This window comes from Echinops telfairi, unplaced genomic scaffold (assembly GCF_000313985.2).
Source record: "Echinops telfairi isolate 266 unplaced genomic scaffold, ASM31398v2 ScPeMD7_23;HRSCAF=83, whole genome shotgun sequence".
NCBI classification, from domain to species: domain Eukaryota; kingdom Metazoa; phylum Chordata; class Mammalia; order Afrosoricida; family Tenrecidae; genus Echinops; species Echinops telfairi.
The window spans coordinates 61,407,530-61,419,043 of NW_022103920.1; the positions used below are offsets into that span (position 1 = coordinate 61,407,530).

Sequence of the window (11,514 nt, forward strand, 5' to 3'; positions counted from 1 at the left end):
TTTCTGAGAATGCAGAGGGACATGAAAGGACAGTGATTTGAGGACATAGGAAAGGTGGAGGAAAACATGAGGGAGGTGCTGTTAGCCATCCAAAGAGATGAATTTGAACAATGTTTCTGAGAATGGAAGCACAAATTTGACAAATATGTTAAGAGCAATGGAGAGTACTTTGAAGGTGATAAGGTTGTTTTGTACAACAATTAAAATACATAGCTTTGAAAAATAAATCCATTTTTTGGTCGGGGTATGCCCTCATGTTTCAGTTCCTTTAAGCTTCTACAGGTATATTTAAGATAAAGTCTAGTTCTCTTAGTGGGAGTTCCAAATCTGATCCTTCTGGTGTGTCTACAAAGGATGTTGTGCACCTGGGAAGGAGAGTCCAAAGTCCTGGTTGTGTTTAGTACACGGCCTGGATCACCAAGGGCTGTCTAAAAACTAGGTCAAAAGTGTGTAATTAGGGACAATTCTCTCTGGGCTTATCTCCCATTTAGGAACAATATAACAATGTTAAGTATTTTCCTCAATGGCAGTTCGCTCCATCTGGTCTACCCACCAACAGGAGTGCAATTGCTTTCTCTGAAACAAACAGGCCCATCTACCCCATGTCTTAATTAACTTGGATTTCCAGTATGGTTCTTGTAGGAGTATTTGTTGGCTTGGGGTAACCGCAGAACAATGTCATATGGTAGGAACTGATTGGTCTTCTGACAGGGCTGTTTTAGCTGCTAATGATCTCTCTTCTTTCTTAATATCCTATAAACAATAGAATGTTTGCATGCATAAAATGCTTTACCAGTAATGGTGGTAACTATTCATTTTCATTTGAGTGTCTCCTGCTCTATAAATCCCTTATATATTCTAAAGCAATGTCATCTAATCCCTCTGTAAGGGTGGTGTTAGTTCTGAGGTGACCCTCAAACCCTGAACTATGCAACAGTATGGGTGAGGAACGAAGACACCAGGGACGAAGGCAGGTAACTGTCATGCGTACATGCTTTTTACTCAGAGGCCAGCGCCCTTTGGTAAAAGCTAGGATAATGATGAGTCAATGAGAAGCAGTGTTAAAATGAAAACATGTTTACATATGCAAAAGTTATATAAACAAGGAAAGACAACAGGAAAAAGGTGGAGAAAACTTCTAGCTCATTGCCACTGTAACAGGCCCCTCAGCTACAGTGGCTGCAGAACCTACAAGAGCCACAGTCTCCTCTATCCTGACCCCAGAGAGCTAGACGATGCTCAGCCCTCGGCACCACCAGGTTTGATCAGAGCCACAATAAACGGGCCCTCGTGGAAAAGGTGTAGCAGACGCGGCAAGTGCAAGTTAGCAGTTTGAACCCAGCAGTCACACCATCCGAGAAAGACATGGCTTTCTGTTTTCATGAACATGTACAGAGACCCGCAAACCCACAGCTGTCATTCCACGCTGTCCGATAGGGTCGCCACAGTCGGAATCATCTCAGTGACAATGAGTTTGGTTGGGGGGTTTGGGTTAGACGAGGAGACAAGCACAGAATGTCCAGACATGCTGGAGGAGTTGAGCCGAGAGGACGCCCTGATGCTGTCACCCTGAGTCACTCGCCAAGCCTTCAGAGAGATAGCAGCATGGCCTACAAATGGATTCGACTCCCTGGCAGTGAGTTTGGGCCCCATCAGTGTGGTACCACTCTAAAAAGCCATCTAGGGGAGCCCCAAAGGTCAGCATGGCCTCTAAAGAAAAGACCAGAGGGTAAGGGCTGAGGAGAACGAAGCACTGGACAGGGAAAGGCCAGAACACGCTCAGGGGATGTTGACCATGTGACCAGGATCACCGAACAAGATGTCACGCTGGGAAACAGGAACAGAATTCACTCGGTAAACTTCCACCAAAACCACGGTAGAATTTCATTTAAAACTAAATAAATGAATACAATGGCTGGAGAGTTCCGGGCTTAGAGATCGCACCCTTCCTACGTCTGATTCATTCCTTAGGGGGAAGAATCCTGGATTACACAAGTCTTAACAAACACTATCTTGAAAGAAAAAAAAAGCAACTGTCGTCTACTTTATTCAGGCCTTTTGCATCTCTGTTGAAGGGCACGTTTCACCGGAGGCCCAGTGTTTCCCACCTTAGACACAAGCCTGAGCACAGGCCCGGAGTGCAACTCCATCACTTGGTTCCGCCTGTGTAGGTAAAGAAAACGTTTCTCTCATCACTGTAGTGTGTGTGAGTGTTTCCTTACACCTAAACCCTCCTGTTTCTGCTAACCTTCATAGTGTCTCTTTTTCGTCTCAGTGGTAAGAAGCAGCAAGTCTGTCTTTATGTAATAACCAGAGGAGACTGAAGAGTTCCCTCATTCTCTTCGAAGATGCAGTATCTCTCCTTTCTCTCCAGTCCGACAAAGATTTTATTCGTGCCACAACTCTCTTCTATAGAATCTCGAACTTCTTCACATCCCTTCAGAGTTGCAAAGCCGAACACAACGGTGACCGGGAGGAAAAGACTCATTCCAGGGCGCCGTGCCTTCAGAAGCGGACATTTACTTTTCTCGAGAAAGGAGGTGGTCAGAAGCTCCTCATCACCCACCTTTATGGGTTTTCATTCAGCACAGCTGTGGGGGTCGGCCAGAACGACCAAGGGCAATCAATTTAAAAGTAGTTTCATTGTGCGTCCAAACAGCACATTCTTTTTCAGCTTATGAGACTGAAGACAGAAGTGAAGGTACAAATATACTCAGTCAAAGACTTTCCACTTACGATCGGCTATTCAGAGAGGAGAAAAGAAATCAAAGGGAAAAGCAAACGACAAAACAACGTCATGTCTCGGTTCGGGAGCGCTATCTCCCACTTCTTAAAAGGTCACTTTAGATCACCGTGATTTTACAAAAGACCTATATCAGTTCCTGCTTTCAACAACAGAAAGAACTCCGACCAACATTTTCACTTTTACTGAAAACGGAAAATAGAGGACAAAAAGGGAAACTTGTAGTCAGAGTTTGTTTGGCAGTAACTCTTTAAAGACGAAGCATAGACCCAGCTCTGAGAAGCCAGAGAGGTGTTGTCAAAACGCCTTCCCTGGGAACTACACTGAGCGTCTTAGCATCAGACCTTCAGAGCTCAGAGCTGCCCATGAACACTACATGTTAGCAGTATTGTTAAGTTTTATGTGTTATTTAATATGTTTTGGAGATCTGGAAATGCTCAAAAAGATTTTTCCCACATAAATTAATGGTAATCTTTTTTCACTTTATGCCATTTCAATTTAGGAAATGTGTCAGAGGGATGCTGAAGTTTCCTACGGTCGGAGAAGCCTGCATATTGTTTCAAAGCAAAGACAGCAAGAGGACATGCTTTTATTTGGATTTCTCATGAGCGGAAAAGTGGCTATTGTATTTTAAAGAGGGTAATGTTAGTACCTAAGATCCACCATAAGGCCAGTCTATCTTTGGAATGAGGCATTCTTTTAACACATTGAGTGGGCAGGAATATTTTAGTGTAATGCAGAAAGGGCATAAAGAGCAATAAATCAAGCAGCAAACACTTTCCAGCTCTAGGTTTGGATAAGCTTGAGGAATTCTTCCAAGATCCCACCAGCCCTATCTTTTGTAACCAGGACACATTTTATGAAGTGTTGAGATTCTGAAAAGAAGTTGCTGCTCTGCGGGCCTGCACCAGCCCTGCGTACCTGCCCGCTCTGCGGAGGTGTGTAAACAAAGAGACTCACCACACTGAAGAAGGCCAGGCCATTGGGAAGAATGTCAATATCTTCGGAGCCAGCTTCTGTAAGTAGGAGGAGTAGAAAAATGTCACGATGGAACTTCGCTATTTGTTAAGATAATGTGTAACTAGGATTTTGTTTACTTCACCAGTGTCTGGATCTTTAGGGATGGCTCTGCGTCTGGTCCACAAAAACGTTCTCTTTAATAAATGTCAGTCTAAACTCCTTCCTGCAGTGAACTCTTGACTTGAAATATTAGACATTGTATGTTTACTCAAATCAAAGTCAAGTCACCATCGCATCTACAGCTGTAACACAGAAAAGAGGTGACATCTGTATGCGCTTCTGATATACATCCAGATGTCTGTCTAAACGTAATTGACATCAGGGGAATACTACTTTCCAAAGGAAAGACTCACAGTCATTTAACCGTGCAAATAGCCCTGTCCCCTTCTCTGAATGTTCAAACTAAAGCAAACACAGACACTTCTCTCATTAACAAAGACGAAACACCTGGGATTAGATGTTCCCTCTGTCAAAAGCAATGCCTGCTTGTCTCATAAGCAAAGAAAGCTTTCCATTTAATCTTTGCACTTGGGCTTTAAATTGCAGAAAGAGAAAAACAAAACTAGTAAAAGAAAATTAATGAAAATACCATGTACCTAAGCCAGCTGAAGCTTCTACCTCCTGTCTCTGAGGCAGGCTACAATTAGTATTGATTGTTTATTGATTGTCTGCACTCCACTCCACATAGCACAGCAAATAATTAGACATAAGGTCTTCCCAATGGTCTTACTGTGCAAATTCCGCGGATAGATAATAGACCAAGCACAAGAAAAGAGGAATAAAAATGGTTTAGATTAAGCCAAATCATGACACATTCTTTGAGTCCACAAAATCCAATCTTCCCCTTTAAGACCTCTCCAAAGGATTTAGCCAAGATTATTTCTAGGTTGTCAAAACCTAACAGCATCTATCAATCCAGTCATTTTGTTTTTGATTCATGAGTTTGCATTTAGCCTGGTGCCGCCAGGGCTGCCGGCTCTATCAGAGTAGGAGGGAAGAAAGGCCAACAACTTCATTAAAGATGACCCAACTGCCTGCTCCTTGGAAGGGTGATAAATATTAGTCTAAGTACAGCGTAGTGGAGAGATGTTCAATTTGGGGTCTAGGATCCTCAAGAAGCCTAAATGGACTTAAAACTGTCTATGACCCCCCTGCAATTCTGCAAACATTCTTGTATATGCACTGATGCGAATTTGTCCGGAGCTTTCAACAGATTCAAGAAAAGCTGCGTAATCCCTCCAAAGGAGTAAATCCTTTCGTGACTTGCAACAAACAATGGACAGGGGTGGGAAACTCTACACACATGAATTGTAGTCTGTTTTGTTTACTAGATGCACTTAGCAGTTCAATGAATGACAATTTGTTTTTCCTTAAAAAACAAAACGTAAAAATATTCATTGCATGTGTATTCCCTCCTTATGTATACAGGGAGAAAAGCATTATTAGAAAAATAAGTATTTCTTTGGGTGGTAGAAGTACGAGGGGTTTTCATTTTATTCTTCATAGCTTCTTTGTTTTAAATTTCCTGAAAACAGGAGGTAGATGTTAAAAGTCCAGGAACCTAGTGGGATAATGGGTGAAGTGTTGGGCTGCTACCTGCAAGGCCGGCTGTTTGGAACCACACTCGGGGTCACTCTGCCAGTTGGAGTGACAGTGAGTTTGAGTTTTGAGTACTTTAATAAAAGGGTGATAAGTTTCATAGATATTTTCATTTCAACCACCTTGTTCACTTCTTTCCCCTCATCCCACTGTCCATGCCAACGCCAAGTACTGAGTCACAGCTGCATTTCTCTTTGCAATGTTTGCCGGGTTGACGTCTTCCTTTCTGTAGTCATTACCACACGAGATATGTATCACTTCGTATTACCTGTTTGGTCTGATCACTGCAAGAGCAGTTAATGAAGAATTTCTTTCTCATCTAAATCACCGATAATCATGATGCTGATAATAGTAAAAATCATAGCTACCAACATGTATTAAGTGCTTACAAAGTACCAGGCTCTTTGGGAACTGTTTCACATAGAGGTCTCATATTATTTTCATAACCTCTAAGAGGCAATATTATCATCCCTTATCATGAGTGGAGAGTATGGAGCCTTTGAAAGGGTAAGCAAATTGCTTGTGATTACAAACTACAAAGTGTGTAACTGAGACTCAAATCCTTTTGGTCTGATTTTAAAAGTATATCAAAATATCCAACCTAACATTTAATAAATATTCTGTCTAAAACATGTCTGTCAGAATCACCTCTCCAAAGACACTTTGTAAACTCTTCCTTATAAATTCTTGCTACCATGCTTTTTTTGTGTGCTTTTATTTTATATCATTTTATTGAGGGCTAATACAACTCTTATCACAATCCATATATACATCAATTGTATAAAGCACATTTATACATTTGTTGCCCTCATCATTCTCAAAACATTTGCTCCCCACTTAAGCCTTTGGCATTAGCTCCTCATTTCCCCTGCTCCCCACTCCTTCATGAACCCTTGATAATTTATAAATTATTATTTTGTCATATCTTATACTGTCCAACATCTCCCTTCACCCACTTTTCCAGCCCCGGGGAGGAGGTTATATGTAGATCCTTGTAATCGGTTTCCCCTTTCCACTCCATCCTCCCTCCACCCTCCCAGTATTGCCACTCTCAGCACTGGTCCTGAAGGGATCATCTGTCCTGGATTCCTGTATTTCCAGTTCCAATTTATACCAGTGTATATCCTCTTGTCTAGCCAGATTTGTAAGGAGGAATTGGGATCAAGATAGTGAAATGGGGGGAGGAAGCATTTAGGAACTAGAGGAAAGTTGTATGTTTCATCGGTGCTACACTGCACCCTGACTGGCTGGTCTCCTCTCCGCAACCCCTCTGTAAGGGGATGTCCAGTTGCCTACAGATGGGCTTTAGGCCTCCATTCTGCACTCCCCCTCATTCACAATGATATGATTTTTTGCTCTTTGATGCCTGATAACTGATCCCTTCTACACCTTGTGATCACACAGGCTGGTATGCTTCTTCCCTGTGGGTGTTGTTGCTTCTGAACTACATGGCTGCTTATTTACCTTCAAGTCTTTAAGACCCCAGATTCTATACCTTTGATAGCCGACACCATCAGCTTTCTTCATCACATTTGCTTATGCACCCATTTGTCTTCAGTGATCATATCTGGGAGGTGAGCACACAATGATATGATTTTTGAGGATGGGAAAATAGATCTATATGCATATATGTATAGGTTTAGTATTAAGGTAGCAGATGGGCATTTGGCCTCCAGTCAAGTACTTCCTCAATCCAAGAATACTTTGTTCTATTAAACTGGCATTCCATGATGCTCACCTTTCTGACACAATCGCTGAAGACAAAGTGGGTACATAAGCAAATGTGGTGAAGAAAGCTGATGGTGCCCGGCTATCAAAAGATATAGCGTATGAGATCTTAAAGACTTGAAGGTAAACAAATGGCCATCTAGCTCAGAAGTAACAAAGCCCACATGGAAGAAGCACACCAGCCTGTGTGATCACAAGGTGCCGAAGGGATCAGTTATCAGGCATCAAAGAACAAAAAAATCATATCATTGCTACCATGCTTCTTACCAAGAATGATTTACTTATTTCTCTTCACCAATTCATATCCCTCACTTTTCCCTAAAACCTCTCTTAAACTCCTTCTCTCAAGCAAGTCTTCCAGTATAGCTACAGACATTTCCCATACTTTCTTGCTGATGGATGGCTATGCAGCTGAGTTTGGGTGCAAGAGCTGTGAGAATACCTGACATTTGCAACGACAGAGTCAAAGGAAAACAAGAGAATATCACATAACTGTAACCACATAACTTTTTACTTCTGCTTTTACTGGTCTGGGAAATGACAACAACTGGAATTCTGGCCTTGGACCCAGATGGAAGCAATACATTGAAGTCAACTATATTGCTTTATCAGACTGGATCCCTGAATGACCGCATGGAGTATAGGATCTAATCACTCAAAGCCTCTTGCTCACCTTTGCGAACTGTTACGTCAGAGGAAAATCAACCTTTCTTTTCTCTAAGTTTCCATAATATTTTAACAGCAACTTAGCCCTTATCATACCCAATAGAAGATGTAGTATGTGGCCCATTATTTTCCACCTTTTGTTGTAGTGGCTCAGTGCTTGGCTGCCAACCACAAGCTCACTGGTATCATCAGCTCCTCATTCCACAGGAGAAAGTCATGTTAGTCTGCTTCCCAAAATATGGATAGACGAAGAACCCCTGTGCGGGCAGTTCTACTCTGTCCTTCAGGGTCACTGTGAGTTGAAATTGACTTGAGGGAAATGGGTTAGTGGGGTTACCTATGAATGTTACCCACTCACCCGGCCATGGCACAGAGTCAAACTCGCGGAGCCCTGAGTGTGCTCCTTAGGTTTTCAGAGACAGTACACCTGTACCAAGGCAGAGAACCTCGTCTTTCTCCTGGGGAGTGGCTGGGGGTTTTGAGGTCCCTACCTTGCAGTTAGCAGCCCACTTCTTAACCACCTGTGCTATCAAGAAAACCTTGCTGTATTGGGAGGGGAATTTTCAAGGCACGTCAGTTCTCTGAGCCTCAGTTCACAATAGAAAGAAAACAATTAAACCAATATCTCACTATGGTGGTTATTTGATCTGTTTTCCTTTTCTTCCCCCATAGGTCGATTGCAAATAACATGGTAACAAAGATCACACATTTTATTGGGGTTTTCTTTGTTTTTTAATCTGAACAGCAGTTATTGTTGAATCTTTGGATTAAAAATGTTGTTTGAGTCCAGGCTTCTGAATGGCAGGGATTTCAAAGATGTTTAGAAAATAAGATGCTTTCCATTTTTGAGCTGCAAATAGAATGAACCAATTCCTGCTGCTATTTTTTTTTTTGACATTCAGATTAGGATATTGTTTAGGGTATGCAAATGTTCCGTTTTCTGCCTTGCCTGTATGACAGACTTTGAAGGGGAACCTTAAATGGAATAGGGAACTTACTTTCTGTCCCACAAAGGGCACACATTCCGCATGATGCATGGTAGATGACTGCTATTTCTGACGAGAGACAGGCCTAAGACAATATGACATAAAGCAGGTGGAGTTGCAAAGCACTCATCGTCAGTGCTTTTTGGTTAGTGTGTGTGCACACACATGTAAGGGGAGGGGTAAAGGGGAGTTGGGTGGGATGCTTCCCCTGACTGGTATTATGTAGCCTCAAGTGTCCGGCTACCACTATTTCTATGTAGAAACGCTCTGCTCTTCGTGTCTGCCTTAAAAAGTTGCTTTAGTGTATCTGAGAACGTATGATGGTGCCACAAAAACTTCATGGTAAAAACAGAACTAAAATAATGGCATGTTTCCTCGAACCCTTTGAAGCCCCTCATATGTCCACCATATGGTTACTTCTTTTGACAAAATCAAACAGTAGAATAAGTGACTTTGTTAAAAAATATGAAACCACAGGTTATTATTAACCATTATGTATCACTAATACAGCATTCTGCAAATGTTCATATGCACTAACCCCAGAGGAAAAGGGAAAAGTAAAAAAGAAAGCACAATTCTAATTAGATCTAAAAATATATCCCAAATGTGCTTCTAATCACTCAGCCTCTCTGCTCTGTTGCCTTCTGAAGTGCCTCAGAAGCGTTAAACACTGCACGAGAGGGGCCACGGGTGACGTATTTCCTCATTCTTTCCAGGTCCAGGCAGCAGCGTGTGCACATCACCGCAGAAAGGTCACAAACACAGACAGATGCCTGTTTGGGATACAAATGCTGCCAGGCTGGTTCTTCTCCACGGCACCTTCCACTCAGAGTTGTAAGAGGAATCCACTCGGCAGTTTGTCCTGTGCTGCGTCTGGCTGTGCCTGTTGCCTACTCTGAGACCTGAATTCCCAGAAGGTAGGCTCCACAGGGCCAAGGGCAGTTTGATTTTTTTGATTATTATTAAATCAGGAGCAAAAATAACCATAGAGATCACTGGTCCAACCCCCCCAGCCAGTATCTAGCCCTGAGAGACACCATGTGGTCTCTGCTTAGTCTCTCTTTCAAAGGGGCCTCTCCTTGGCTCCAGTCAGAAGATAGGACAGAGTTAGTGCATCCCACCATCTCGATCAAGAACAACTTTAGATGGAGATCATGTCTAATGTCCACATGACTCAGCATAGAGCCAGTCCATCTGGTATCTGGTAATGAGCTTATATCGAGTACTGAGCCTGCTAACTATTTGGTAACTGAATAAAAAGAAGAAACAGGGAGAAAGAAGGCAGGCAGCTGAAGCGAAGGGAATTCAGTTGCGAAGACACAAAGGTGGCCATGTGGCGGCAGGTGTGTGTGGGGTGGGGTGGTGGTGATGAGAAAAGACACGGAAAACAGAGGCGCAAAGAATGACCGACAAGTCACAGAGGCGCAGAGGTTCTGAAGCTGGAAAGGATCCCCGGAGAACGGGTAGTTCCATGAAAGCTTTCTGGCATGTGGTTCAGAAAATGGTCACTTCTTTGTGTCATGGGAAGGGCACTGCAGAAGCCACATAAGCTGTGATCCCACCATAATGAGTTCTGGAAAACGCAAACAGAGATGGCAAAAAGCTCAGTGGCTACCAAGCGTTGTACAGGGAGAACAACAGGGCTGCCCACGGGGCATTTTTAGGGCAGTGAAGCTATTCTGCACAGCACTGCAAGGGCAGATACACGTCCTCATGCTCTTGTGAAATAATCCATAATCTGTGCAAATACTTAAAAGAATCAGGTAAATGATGTGGAAGGTGGTCCACACTAAGGATACAGCAGACTACAGAATGTTGACATAAGATGTGGTTGTGAAAAAGGATACATGACTATGCATACATGGCAAAGTGCAATCTTGGTATGACCGCTCCACAGGTGTGTAACTCCCACCAGATGATGGGGTGGGACTACGCAACAGGGCACGTGGAACACTGATAGAGGGAGTCTGGTCAGTTTTCAACACCACTCTCTAGTTACAAGGATAAGCCATCTCTGAAACAACTGCAAAGAGAAATCCCAAGATCATCACCAGAGCACATCCTAAGACCATTCTTAGACCAGAGGTACCAGAGACTGTGGCACAGAGACTCAGAGGTGCAGCACCCAGATGATGGGGTACCTTCTTCTCATCTGGCCTAAGACTATCAGACTGAGGACCAGAGAGAGGCTTGTTGCTGACTGACGAGAGGTGCTGTTGTGGACCAGTGACTATCCTTACTGTCTACTGATCTTGTTTGTGGTAATCTATTAACGTTCCCCAGGACCCTTTGTGGCATAATAGTTACTGGTTGGGCTGCTAAGAGCAAAGTCAGCAGTGTGAACTCACCAGCTAATCTGTGGCAGAAAGACAGGCCTTTCTGGTCCCCGTTACAGTCGCAGAAACGCACACGGGGCAGTTTCACCCTGTCCCATAAGGACCTAGGAGCTAGGATTGACCAATGGCAGTGAACTTCAGTCCCAAGTATTGTCTGTGAGTCCGGATGACCACTGCAATGAATGATCAAAGCCAGCACAGATGCAGACTGCCGGGGCTGGTGTCAGAGCCGGTACAGAAAGATGGCACACGGAGGCAGGTCGGATCCCTGGGCAGCCAGAGGAGCTCAGATATGCCCCCCACATGCCACGAACTGAAGCATATATTTTATGTATCCTGGAAATTTTGGAGAAACTTTATTTCTGGTGCTGCTTTTGTAGGAGGGTGGAGTGTGCTGACAAAATTTTTATTTTTCATTTTATGTATTTCTTTAAAA

At 43.2% G+C, this 11,514-nt stretch overlaps 1 protein-coding gene across 1 annotated transcript in view; it reads right to left on the bottom strand.

Annotated features, from left to right (window-relative positions):
• Positions 1 to 11,514, bottom strand: part of LOC101655970 (serum paraoxonase/arylesterase 2) — a 35,224-nt gene that overhangs the window by 12,163 nt on the left and 11,547 nt on the right. The window contains exon 3 of the mRNA XM_004702818.2: positions 3,704 to 3,759. Within this exon, the coding sequence (XP_004702875.1) occupies positions 3,704 to 3,759 (56 nt within the window). The remainder of the gene's footprint in view (positions 1 to 3,703; positions 3,760 to 11,514) is intronic.